Below are 14169 nucleotides of genomic sequence, written 5' to 3' on the forward strand. Positions count from 1 at the left end.
TTGAGAAATATCAATCCAAATACGTACGAAGATGAGGATGATGATTACTGGATTCAAAAGTCTTAGGGGAGTTCTTGCAGTTTTGTTCAAATTTGAACCGTTGTGACCGTTGAATGTGAAACTTGTCAGGACCAATTTTTGCATGAGACAACAGATTACATAGCACTATAAATAGCAATTATATTATATGAAATGTAATTAATTTAATACTACACGTCTCATTTTTGTTAAAGAAATAAAATAAAAGGCACCGGTTACAATTTACAAAAACGTGGTAAACGTTGAAAAATCTCTCTAATTGGAACACGAATATATAAATCCTAGCACATGAGAATGGAGGGTGAATGAGATCCTGATTTCACGTCCTCATGTGGTGAACAAAATAAAACATGTACTTGAATTGTCCACTCCATGATAATTCAATTCCTCCATTGTTAAAAAAAAAACCTCTTTCAATTCTGTGGTGAACAAAATAAAACATGTACTTGTGTTACCCCATATATCTATTAGATGAATGTATTTACAGCCTAAGCTCAGAAGAGACTGAAGTGAAGCTATCTTAAATCAACCAAGTAGAGGCTTCGTAAAATATTACGTACTAGGAGAATAATTTCCAGCATTTCTATTATTTCGATGTTGGCCGAAGTGGTGGTGGCAGAACTTGTGGTCTTGAGCTTTGAACTGGAACTGGTAGTGGACCTTGCGGTCTTGAACTTTGAACTGGAACCAGTGGTGGACCTTGTGGTCTTGAACTTTGAACTGGTTGTGTAGGCATGATTATTTGCTGCCTTACAGCCTCAGAATACTGCTGACTTCCAAGATCAATACTTCCACGCATTCGCCGTGTAGGACGCCAGTTCTGGTCTGGCTGCGAACTGAACAAATCTTCAGGCCTAGAAACTGACTGTACAGCTGCTGCGGGTGATTGATATTGAGCTGTAGAAGATTGTGACTGTCTGGACGCATGGGCAGCAGCCATAAATCTAGCTTGCTGTAAACTGGAATTAGTTCCAGCTGTCTGAACAATCCCAGCTTGAGAACTTCCTTGTCTGCCAGAAGCCACAACCCTAGCTTGTTGGATATTTGCTGTAGCTGCAGCTGCCTGAGCAACACCAGTTTGTGAACCACCTTGCTGCATCCAGGGCCAAGATTGCATTGGTTGAAGTGGTCTGGGATTCAGAGCTTGCTGCAAGTGTGGATTTCCCAATTCACTAAAAAATCCAGATGGTCTTAGTGGGTTTTGCGATTGAGTTCGTGCTGACATATTAACAACTGATGGCCCTCGGTTCTGAGTTGGTCTTAGTGGGTTTTGCGATTGAGTTCGTGCTGACATATTAACAACTGATGGCCCTCGGTTCTGAGTTCAATGAAAAGTAAAAAGTTAGCACAGGAGTCCTAAACACCAAGAAACACACATAAAAGTGAGATTCCTCTAACAATTTTCAACTTAATAGATGAATGAAACACATTACAGGCATCAATGACTATCAAAGTATAAGAGTTGAAAAATACGAACAGCACGATAAAATATATTTATTAAGTACTGAAAGGTAGTTGGAGAAAGACTATAAAGAAAATAGAACAGGCACACACCTTCAGTGGTTCCCTTTATATCTTGATCTTACATAATTTCTTAGATAGGATAAACTAATGTTAGTAAGTTACTATTCATTCTTTCACGAAACCAACTTCATGCATTACCACTAACTTTTTGGATAAATGGATATTAACCCTATTAATCCTAAAACGAATTTACAACAAAATTCCAAGTTCAGTGTATTTTTCTTTTAAGTATGAGCAGTTGTCATGTTTTCCTTCAGAGGAAACACAACAGATCAACACTGAAAACATTAAGGAACAACATTATACAGAATAGCAAAACAGACTATGCAACCTCAAAACAGCCATGCAATGTTGCAATGTAAGGAGCAATAATAGAACACTAATAAAGTAGACCTGTATTGTTGAGTGGTTCTGCAATGCAGATGAATTTACACCTGAGACCTGAGCCATAGTAAGTGGGTACTGAGTAAGAAGTTGCCGGACATCCATATCATTCATTAAGATATTAACATCTATAGAGGCTGGATTCGTCAAAGAAACATGAGGAGAGGAGGAACCACTGAGTAGCAAGGAATTCAAATTAGTTACTGAATTTTGCTGTGGTCCCGACAGCTGTGATTGGACTGGGAGGCCCTGAATAGCTACAGGAATTCTACTAATGTGTCTTGGTATAGAAGATGATCTCCCATACTCGTTAGCCACTGAGTTTATATTCGACTGCATCTGAAAATTATATGGTGAAGTAAATTGATTATGCGGGGCAGAGTTAATGGCTTGGATAATGCCATGACCCTCAGCTTCCAGATTAGATACAGGAGACATGGTATCTGGCAGAACAGGATGCTCGGAGACACCAACTGGTGCACGAGCAATATAATCTCTAGACCCAAAGTCATCTTCTATGTGAGCAGCAACATTTTCATGAACAGCGGTAGAGTTCATTCCCGAGTAAGTTAAACTTGGGGTGACATTTTGACTAGCAACAGATTCCTGGAAAGGTTTTCTATCTTCAGTTTCACAAGTCTCCATCATGTCCAAATGATCATCATAGCAGGTGAGGTCCAAAACATTGGCAACAGTACTAGGAGAACAAGTAGATTCTTGCAGTTCAGCCTGTTCCTTTTCACAGTTGGGGGCTTTATCCTTTATCTTAGCCACATGATAATCATTTTCCAAGACTGCCGTCCACGATCCATCTGCAAGTACAGTCACGTCGACAATGTTCTCACCAACATTTTTCAGGATCTATATTCAAAATGAGAAAAAAAGAGAATTAGTTTTCCTTTTCAACCTTTCTATTATCCCTAGGGTCAATTTGGTGAACCCTTACAAATTGGGGGAGGGCAGGGAATTTAGCTCTAAGGTTAAGGTGAAAAGAAATAACCAAAATTTTAATTTTCCAATTTTAAGATGATACCAATCTGACTATAGGACAGCATAACAAGAAGGTAAATCAGTTGAAGGACTGAAGAACTAAATAAACTTGCCTCAACCATGTTTCGGTCAAGACGAATATCTGCATAGCAGACATACTGATTGCAACTAGGGCAGCGCCAGGATGGCTTCTTTGAATTTATATGAATGAAGTTGTGAAAGTCAAAACACTGCAGAGAAGAGAACAGAATCATAAGGTAGAGGAGAAGAAACAAGTTGGGAATATATTGACACATAGATACACCAACCCGCACACACAAACCTAGAGCTATGAACCACGTCATGAAATTTTCTCTTTATCATAAAAAAGGTATTATTATATAGCTTTTTAAGCAAAATTCAGTCATATTTAACTTCAATCGTGCAAACAAAACATACTGTCAGAATATAAGAATGATATCTCATAATATCTTGATCATATCTTAAGAGTAATTTAAGGTAATTTAGATTATTCTATTCCTTAGGATTACCTAGCAATAGACAACAAATCAATCAACCTCTGCAAATCTAAATAATATCACAGTCATAATCGTAATGAACGCACAATATAAGTAATTAGCTAAGACCCTCAGCATTCTTCATATTATTAAGTGATGCCAATACAGGAATCACTCACCTGGAAATGTTTGCATGAATGCCCTTTCACGGGAGTTTTGATGCGAGTCAAACTGTTTTGTAAAGATTACACACAAAGGACTATCAAATTTCATCATAAATAAAGTTTCTTTGGTACATCATCATCAGTAATGTTTAATAAAAGGATTGTCATAAAAAAAAACCAACTTAAATAATAATTGAACAAATGATACACCAAGCAATAAATAAACATAAGAGAAGCCTGAAGATTAATCAACTAGCAAGACAAAGAAAACTTCAAAATATAAGTCACTTTATAATGTCAATGAAACATTTAATATTTAATATGAAAAACATAATGTCATTTTTTAAAAATAATTTAACTTGAAGAGAGAAATTCATGGGTAATCTGGGAAAATTAATAAAACTTTTGACAAATTTGTTGCTAGAAACTGCTTTTCTTAATCCTAGAGAATTAGGTAAAGGTGACTTATAAATAGGGACAGAGGGAGTAGTGTTTTAAGACTATAAAAGATTGAGAAACAGACTGCAGGTTCTGGAAACTCGATAGGAAATTAGACATATAAAATATTCATTTGGAAATTTGGAATTGAGATAAAGAGGAAAGCTTCTCAAGAAAACACATTTAAGTATAGACTTATTAATATCCTGGAAAGTCAATTAAGCAATCTGAACAAGACAACGTGGCCATTGTTCATTTAGTTCTGACCGTTATACAGCAGGGAAAGGTTTGAAGAAAGCTGAACATCTACCAGAAGCAAAAATAGGACAAGGGGGTTCCACGAAATTAATATAACAAAAAAAAGTACTGACTGAAAAAACTATAATGACCAAAACAAGAAACCGGCCAATTAGAGACAATTTTAACTTGGGAACTCTAACTTTCTACAATTAAGGCATGATTTTAAAGTTGTTCTAATAAAAATTTCAACACATAATCAAAACATTATCAGACCATTGACAAGTGAATTGTGAACAGATTCAAAGCGTAAGAGCATGAACAACTAGCTCCCTTATTCAATATAATGGATAAGGGGTTCAGAGAGAATGGGAGACTAAAATGGATCTCAAATAAACACTATAATCTATGATACCACTGTGCTCAATCTGAAGATGAGAAAACTAGCAACAGATAAAGCAATGAAGAAAAGGTGATCAAGATTATGAACGGAGGAGATCAAAGCATACCTTATGGGACAATTAAGTGAGATTCGTGATTCCCTCTCAGTAACATCTGAATTCATTGATGTGTATATACAAAGAAAGATGTAGAACAATAAGAATGAACAATCAAAATGTCAAAAAATAAAATATAACAATGAATTGTAAATGCTGGATCAATGAGAAAAAATATTAGGGTACATTTACCCTAAACATCAAAATTTTACCTGAATAAACAGAAGTTACAGCAGGCTGAACATAATCTTGAAGAATCAGATGCTTAGGCAAGGATTTGCCACTTAAATAGGCAACAACTATAAGATAATGCCCTTTAAAATGATAATGGTTAGAATACGGTAAGATGCATATTATGAAAGCCAGGATGACAAGAAAAGAAAACTAGTTTTAAACGCTTACCATTGAACTGACCCACAGCTTGAAGAAGATTTGTCCCAAATTTAAGCATGCTAGTCACATTAGTTGGCATCTGAGGTCCAGTTTCCTGAGAAAGAAAATATCATAAATAAGAAATTGGTGTCACACCCTTGGAAGCATTTGAAACTAACTGTTTTAGGGTGTATTTTGAAACATATAAACAGACCATTGGAACGCAAGTCCTTTTGAATACCCCTATTCCATTGAGGAGAAAACTACAAAAGATTGGGGGGAAAGTCAGCATCAATGCAGAACTCATCCACACAATCAAATAAAAAAGTTAAAAGCAACCATACGTCACTTCCGGAGGATTGATAAGGCATGCAGATGTCTCAATGTTATCAGTTTGCGCCACCAATAAGCACTGCAAGTTAAAGTATGTGATACAAGTTAGATGTCCATAAGCATTAGAAAAAAGAAAGGAGATAAAGAGATGTGTTCAAATAACATATAACATTGAAAAAGATAGCATATAAAGGTAAAATACATAAAAGATAGCAACTAAGGTACAAAAGAAACTAAAATATGCTCAACCTTAGATCAAATAATGAAGCAATAATGGTTGCGGATGAGTGGACCAAGAAATAACATGAAAATGGATAGAAATGAGAAAGGAACCACACCAACATTTTTTTTTTTGAAGAAACAAGCAAAGTTACAAAGGATGCACATGCCCAATTATAAACATAGGATCAGTTAAAGCAAGGCATGGAACATGGTTCACAGTACAGAACCAAGCTCAACTGTGATAAGAACTAAGAACTACATCTTCCAGTAAGAAACTACTAGGTATTACTAATAATTCACAAGGATCATGCAATGATTTTTTTTGTATAAAGGAACCATGAAATACTCTCCATCTCAAAAGTACAGGATTCACAAGTACATGTCTGCACTAGGTTTTGAAAAGTTGTGATACTTGAAATAAAGCCACACCTGACAACTAAGTTAATACGAATATTAAAAATTAACATACACAACTTGCCACACCTAAGTTAATAAGAATGTTAAATATGATTGTCGTAGACAAGTCATTTATATACAAATAGAAAGCAATAGTTCTAGACTTATTTTGATGGAAAATAAGTTTAGGACTTTGTCCATTTTACCAAAACAATTCAATTAAAGGGGCTCTTACAATTCTTTTATCTGGTACAAAACTACTCTTTGTAATATGGAAGTCAACAGCAGAAGCTCCATATCCAGGCTGCATTGCAGGTAAAATAATATTAAATATGTTGTCAATATAAAATATGAGCATATTTGACAAGGCATAAGGATCCACCTTGGCTTCAATTGACACAAGTATTGGTTCCAGATTCATTGTCGGATAGAACCTGCATGGAAATCCACATATGGGCAAATTATTACTGATGCATATCAGATAAAGTTAAAGATCATCTAATATCAAATGTGCATTGTTTCTTGTAGGTCTTTTGGTTTGTCATAGGTTTTTATACTTATATTCAGTGATAGATCATAGTTGAAAGTTAAATAAGAAGACATAAAAGCAAATTATTAAAAGAAAAGATGTAGGAGAAGATACACAGATCCAGGGATCCCTACCTCTCCATTATTTTTGATATTGTGGAATGGCAAGAACTAGGTCCATCATTTACATTCTCCATAGTGCTGTAGATCTTTCCTTGCTACACTATGAACAATGATTCTCAGAAACATAGGGGTGACAACACGCCAAATAGCAAAAAGGGGGGAGGGGTGGTGGGAAGAGCAAACCTGATCCGCAATGGCTAAAAGTTCTTCTGAATCTTTCTTTGGAAACCATCCAAATTTACAGGCATTCTATAATTTTTTTAAAAAAAATGTCAGTAGGAAATTCATAACTCTATAAATGTTATGGCACAAAGCTTTCAAATGTCTTATTCATGAAATGTTTCGCCAATTTATCATGTAGTCAATCCCAACCCAAGTATTTGCTCAAAACTTATGAATTGTTCTTCTTCCCAAAACTCAAAAACAGAGCATGTTTTCCTAAGTCAAAATTAATGGAAATTCAACAAATTATTAATAGCAACAAGAAACACCGCGCCAAAATTGAACCTACCTTTACAGACATCATCAAAACCGTTATCGCTGCTTGTGATTCCTCATCATGGTTTCGATGACAAATCTGCAAGGAATAACAAAAGTAAATGCCTAAAAGGCTAAAACCTTCAAACATAGATTTCTTCCTTATCCCCACACCCTCCAACCACCCCAGAAATAGTAATCCACACCAACCATATAATGGAAATCACAATAACCTGTTTCATCAACATAGGCAGATTATTAGCTATTTCCGGATATTCGCCATTGGTAAGTGCATGATCAAGACCTCTGCATGTCAAAGTGAATCTAGTTAATGTTATTTTCCGAAGGTATCCCACAGCCGGCAGCCCTGTGACTAATCCTTCGAGACTCGAATATCACATTAAGTCGGTAGGCTATGTGAATCTAGTTAATAAAATCACATTTGCATAGTGCTTATTCATTGCTACTTCTTCAAGTATCATGGTAAAAATCACATACTACTATGGCAATGATGAACGCAAGAAACGTAAAGAACACACACAGTAACAGTTGATTAGGCGTTTCAATACCCACCACTTGTTCTCTACATGAAACGCTTAAAAATTCAAACTTGACACTAGAAACTTGAGTTTTTCTTCAAATAAAGACAATGCACATTTACAATCTGCTAAGCAGAGAGAATCAAAACAAAACAAAAAAACCCTAAAAAACCGACGAGAAGAGAAGAGAAGAAGCAATGATTGGAAGATGAATGGTACCGAGCGAGTTTGATACACATCGTACAAAGTTCTTTGGAGTTGCTTTGGGTGCCAGGTTGAACGTACAAATTCAAATGCCGCAACGCTTGGAAGATGTTACACGAGTTGGCAATCGACGCTGGCATTCGTTTTCCGCTTCCGACCCACGCCGCCAAGTGTGGTGGCAGTGCGAACGTCGACGAAGGGTTCATGTTCTACGTTTGGTGACAAGAGATGGTCAGTCAAAAAGGTGATACCTTTTTCAATTTTGATTTGACAGAGTTGTGCTTGGGCAAAAAGAAAAGGAATAAAATAGGGTAGATAAGAGATATGATGTATGATATAATAGGACACTATATGAAGATAGATGAAAAAGGTATTTGTGATGTAATAGGAAAAAATTAGGAGATTGGAAGAAAAAGTGGGAATTAATGATTTGGTATGATATGGAAGGAAATGTAGGTGTAAATATATTAAATGCAAAAAAAAGAAATACAATGATAATTGTATTTAATTAAATTAAATTTAGAGCGGATTTGTTTTAGATTAAGAATGATTTATAACGGTTATAAAAAGAGATTTTTTGAGATTTTAAGAGAAAATATAATGTGGTTTGTGATGGGTACTATTTAAAATTATTTATTTGTGCCAAAAAAATTTAAAATTGTTTCTTTTATTTTCTCTTCCGTCTATTACATTATATACTTTTGATAAGGTTTGTATCCTTATTTTTCTCTTGTGACTAAAAAAAGATACTTTCGATAAGGTAATCAAAGTAATTTTTCAGAGACGAACCTTTAGTTCTAACAAGGAGAGTTATAACTTCTCTATAATTTTTTTTAAAATCTAATATAATAAATAGGAAAATAATTCATGGATCGAATGAGGTTCCAACAAAATTCACGAAGTTGATGCGTCAATATCACAACCATCCATGTATTGATCACTGTGATTGGTTTTCAATCTCAATAGTTGCCATATGATTAGCAAACCATAGTTTTTGAGTAGAGGTTGAAATTATGAGTTTTCAAAGTATAAGGTTCTTTTTATAAATAAGTGAAAGTGTGATGACTATTTTCTAAATATGGTTTATTGAAGGACCTTTTTTGAAAAAACTAAGTCTTGGGGGCTAAAATCTTAATGATCAAAGTAAATGGTTTTAATTGCAAAACTATTTTTCCAATGGAGCTTGATCCTCATTCTATAGACGTTTTGTGAGCGGTGCGAAGAACACCGCCTTGTCACTGCTACGTACAGCGAACCCTAACGACATAGAAAGTGAATATGATTCAGATTTTCTAAGGAGGAGAAGAATTTGTTACTGGAAGTTGTTGTTCTGATAGGAAGCAACATCTAATTGAGGGTGAACACATCGCGAATGTGGTTTTAGGGGCTAGGTAGGAGGAACAAAGGCTTGGCGGTGGTTGAGCGTTGGAGCGGGTGGATGTCGTTGACGATAAGTTTGGCGAACAAGGGCGATGCGAGAGAGCAGTTAGGGTCACACTCGGTCCTCTCAAGGTGGCGATGGAGGAAGCGGTTATGGTCACACTTGATCCTATATATCCACAACGACGATGGAGGAAGCAGTTAGAGTCACACTCGATCCTCACAACGACTTCCATGGAGGAAGCAGTTAGAGTCACACTCGATCCTCTTGACGACGTCAATGGAGTAAGCGGTACTTGGTTTTGAGAGTTTTTGAATAGCAAATAACAAAGAATAATGGAAAAAGTTGAAGCGCGAGTTAAATTTCAGATCCAACGGGTTTTGAATTAAAGAGTAAAGTGACTAGAGTAAAATACTGCGTTAAACCGCCACAATATATTTTTCATTACGCCGGTCAACTAAAACCGTCATACTTTTCATTAAAAACTGAGGGTTTCTACATCCATCACAAATTTCACATTTTCTTTGGTGATAATATGCCAAATGAGTAGAGTACTAAATCTCTTGTGACGATCTTAATTAGCCTTCAATAAGTTAAAATTAAGCGATTTATGTTTTGACATATTTTGAATACAACATAGATATGCCAACATAATAGAATTGAGAAATAAATCAATTCTCTAAAATTACATTTAAACATTCATATTTCATCCAAAATTGATTATACTCTATTAGAATTGATCTCGCAGGCACACACTAACTTCATTTCATCCAAAAATATTAACAATACATGAAGTATGAAGAGCACATGAACAACACAGTTACTCAAACATTTGATCAAGGAGCAAAACAAGTGCCATGGCAAATCCTGGATCAAAATCAGGGTACACAATCAACTGAAAAATGTCTACCCCAAAGGAGACATGTTTGGTATCAGCTTCCTTCCTCTTAATTTCAGCCACAACCCTTCTGCTTTCATCCATCACCTTACATGTCCGGTTCGCGTATGAACCCTCCACCACAAACGCCGCACACCGCCGTTTATCCGTACGGTACACGCACGCCTGAACGTTGCCGCCTTTTAGAATATTAAAATGCTTCCGCACACAGCAAATTGGACTCTCAGATTCTGATGACGTGGACCTCCTTCTACTCTTGTTCCCCATTTCACCTTCATACATAAACCAGCTAACTAACAATCCAAGCTTCTGCATATGCCAATTGACAACCATAAACAATTATCACCATGAACACACTCTATTATATTATATCAATATATGTCCAAAAAGTAGTAGTATTAATTAAATGAAAAGCATAAAGATATTATTATATACCCTGCGGCGGCACATGGTGAGGATGGATTTTCCTGAGGCGTCCATGAGAGTGATTTGGTCAGTGCGGCCCATGTAGTTATCAACTCGATAAACCAGATTTCCATTAGAATCAATAACTGTGAATCCATTGCAACTGATTAACAAGGATTTTCTCCAAACGGTTAGGGATGTGGTGCAGCACACGCTTTTTCCTTCGTTTCTGATCCTGGGGTATGTAGTTTGCTCCATAGGCTCTTGCTCCTGCTCTTCATGGACTGTTCGTGAAAGAGATTTGAACTTGGAAAACATCTTCATCTCTTTATCTCTCTGCTAACTCTTTTTTGTTTTCCTCTGTTTTTATTTTATTTCTGTGTTCCTTGATACTCTTTCTTTGGCTCGAGGGAGGTGTTTATATAATGTTCACAGTAACAGGGACAGCGTTTGTAAAGAATTAATAAAAACATACTTTATAGATCACTTTAGTTAGGTTTTGAAAATTGAAAAATTTCAGCTACCTAGTGACCCTATTTGTAGGCACACACAGCATAGGGCCGGACGTTGCTACGGCATTCCACGGCAGGTTAGTTATTTGTTCTTTTTATGCTTTTTTTTCCAATTTAAAAAAAAATATATATATATATATTATATTTCTATACACATGGCCATATATATGGATGTGGCTGCTAGATAAGAATGGAGAGAGATATTTCGAGAAAGAAAAGTGTTAATTTTGTTTGTCAACGTGTTGATGTTGAAATTCTCCAAACAAGAACTAGGAGGTGTGGGGGAAGGTGACGCGTGGCTCATTTTCTTTCAAGCGTTCCAATTCCCAAGGCTCTTTTTTGTTTTTTTGTTTAAGAGAAATGGAAACCCCAAAAGCCAGCAGAAGTTATAATTTAGAGGGAGCACTGCTTACTGAATAGTGAAAAATGAATACTCATATAGAGTAATCAAAGAAACAGAATTTAATTTGTTTTTGGAACAATTTTTTGGGTTGTCTATAAAGATAAAAAAATTACCTTTAGGAGGTTAATATTTTGATATGTGTTTGAGTTTTTTTAGTTCATATATCAAAATATTATTACATTAACTAAAAGTAGGATAATATTTATGTGAAGTGATTTAGATAAGAAACAATTAAACATAATCTTTCTAAAATACCCCTACTACGGCCCTACAGAACAAACAAAACGAAGGATAATAATGAACAAGGCTCCACTTCCTCATGAGACTGTAGGAATGGCCTACCGCTACCCAGGGCTGGCCTTGGGCCTGTGCAAGCAGGCCCACAGCCCAGGGCCTCCAAAAATAAGGGGCCCAAAAAAAAATTTGTGAGATATATTTCTAAAATATATAAATTATTAATATTAGTAAATATTCTAATATAGTAAGCTAGTTCAATGGAAAAGCACTATGCTTTGGAACCTTTGTGGTACAGGTTCAAATCCTCGTGGCGGTAATTTTTTAGCTATTAATTCGAATTTAAATTCAAAATTTATGGAAAAAGCCGTCCCTGGAATTCGAACCCGCGAGACGTGAGCTGCATGGCCAGGTGATGCGTTGCCAAGCAAACCAACACATTGCTAGTTAATAATTCCGGACATTAATTATATATACCAATATTTTAAGAGTTTAATTAGCAATAGAATGTAAAAGGTTTCCTTGGGTTCTTCTACCTAATTTACTAGATAAGTGGATATTAATTGGTGAACCAATTAACTCTGAAAATGTTTAATGGGTTAGCATTGATGGCAATTGAGAATAATATGTTGGAGAATATACAATATGAAACTTGATTGAAAATTTTGCTTCAAAAAATGCTAGGAGAGAGACTTTTTTTAAGTAGTTGAATTTTTTTTGGATTATATTGACTAGAATATGACATTTTGTTTATGTTAGTCACATATTTTTGAAGTTGTTAATGCTATTTATAATTTAAATAGATAATGTTCTTTAAAAAAAATTTATTTGGGGTCCATTTTTATTATTTGCCCAGGGCCTCCAAAATATCGGGACCGGCCCTGCCGCTACCCGCCAGTGGGGTAACTGGGCCCAGTTGAAACTTGCATGTGTGGTATATAGTATGCTGCAAGCAGAGAATTATGACTTATTGCTTTGACCAAAAACCAAGACGAGATCTTAATATTGGTATAAAACTATAAATTATTAGTATGGTGACCCCTAATGTGGACCACTTTTAAAATGGCATAATTTTAGACCACTTTTTTTAACCTGCTATAGCAAGTCAACGCATCTTTTTTTAAAAAAATTTAATATATGACAAATTTTTACTGATATTTTTTCTTTAAAAAAATAATGTATTGACCTGCTATACCCGGTCAAAATAAGTGGTGTAAAATTACACCACCTAAAAAAGATGCATATTAGGTTCTCCCTAGTAACATACGACAAGTATGTTAAGATTAAGAAATATGAAATGTGGAAAAAAGTTGCTTTTAATTGATTTAGATTAACCAACCGATTTTATTTTTTCATATAAAATATTCATATGGATGAAGTAGTTCTGCGACTGCATCGTAATGTTTTGACTGACCCGTACGTCTAGTGGTAGCCAGGGATAAAGGAAAGTATAAAATTTCATATGGAAATTGGATGCCGGGGTTATTGGAGCTGTTGCTAGTGGCCAACATGTGCATGCATACTAGGAAACAACAAGTAAAAATATGACAACAATGGATTAAGATAAGTCATTTTTTTATCTCAACTAATGAATGAAATTATGTCATGATAATTTTAAAAATCTTAAATATATATACCATTTAACATTAGTGGAATCTAAAATGAGATACAATTTATATGAGTATTTTTAACTAATATGATACAATTTTATTAGTGAAATAGAGAATGAAACATCTTACGTACACTAAGGGCTTGTTTGGTTCGGAAAGAAATGAAGGTATGAAAAACGGTAGAAAGGGGGGGTTTGAATAACGTTTTCAAGATAAAGCTTCCACCTTAAAGATTTTGACAAATCTTTCGAGAACTTAAGTGCTAAAGATAAGAGATAGAAAAGCACACAAGGATTTTATCCTGATTCACTTGATAAATCACTCAAGCTACTCCAGTCCACCCGTTAAGGTGATTTCTTCCTTCTTAGAATGAAGGCAATCCACTAATCAGGTAAGAGTTACAACTGCACTTGAAACCTACAAGTGACTAACAATTACACTGACTTAGCTCACACTAAGATTCACTCTCTTAGTCTTCTCTAGGATCCGATCAACCTTGATCTCCTAAAGGAACTAAACAAACTGTTTATCAAAGAATTGTTTACAAGAGATTTGCTTCTAAAAAGCTAATAGTAAACTCAATGAATTTCAGATGAAAGAAAACTTAGAAGAATTTGAAATTGTCTTGCGCGTATGTGAATGTTTCTTGCCGCTTCTTTCAGTCTTCAGCCTCTTTATATACTCCAAGGATTAGGGTTGAGCGTTGCATGGGAAATGCTACCGTTGGAGGGCAGTTCTGGAAAATCCAGCTTCTGCTATGTC

At 35.4% G+C, this 14169-nt stretch overlaps 2 protein-coding genes across 3 annotated transcripts; both read right to left on the bottom strand.

The window, feature by feature from the left end:
* Window positions 1-216: 216 nt before the first annotated feature.
* On the bottom strand, window positions 217-8202 carry LOC130741206 (E4 SUMO-protein ligase PIAL2-like). Of its 2 annotated transcripts, XM_057594030.1 has the most exons (16): window positions 7980-8202; window positions 7455-7527; window positions 7256-7321; window positions 6928-6993; window positions 6757-6839; window positions 6476-6527; window positions 6329-6397; window positions 5487-5554; window positions 5357-5405; window positions 5173-5257; window positions 4983-5084; window positions 4783-4828; window positions 3614-3665; window positions 3051-3167; window positions 1957-2808; window positions 217-1357 (listed from the first exon to the last, which is right to left on the bottom strand). In XM_057594030.1, exons 1-16 carry the CDS (start codon window positions 8168-8170, stop codon window positions 626-628), a joined length of 2703 nt encoding a protein of 900 aa, XP_057450013.1. In that variant the 5' UTR covers window positions 8171-8202; the 3' UTR covers window positions 217-625. The 2 variants fall into 2 exon arrangements, with proteins under 2 accessions (XP_057450013.1, XP_057450014.1); XM_057594031.1 differs by lacking the exons at window positions 7455-7527; window positions 7980-8202 and having other exon boundaries at window positions 6757-6844; window positions 7256-7324.
* Window positions 8203-10033: 1831 nt separating this feature from the next.
* LOC130735885 (protein LURP-one-related 17-like) lies at window positions 10034-11113 on the bottom strand. Its single transcript, XM_057587757.1, has 2 exons — window positions 10679-11113; window positions 10034-10552 (listed from the first exon to the last, which is right to left on the bottom strand). Exons 1-2 carry the CDS (start codon window positions 10970-10972, stop codon window positions 10166-10168), a joined length of 681 nt encoding a protein of 226 aa, XP_057443740.1. The 5' UTR covers window positions 10973-11113; the 3' UTR covers window positions 10034-10165.
* Window positions 11114-14169: the final 3056 nt, after the last annotated feature.

This window comes from Lotus japonicus, chromosome 2 (assembly GCF_012489685.1).
Source record: "Lotus japonicus ecotype B-129 chromosome 2, LjGifu_v1.2".
Lineage (NCBI taxonomy): Eukaryota > Viridiplantae > Streptophyta > Magnoliopsida > Fabales > Fabaceae > Lotus > Lotus japonicus.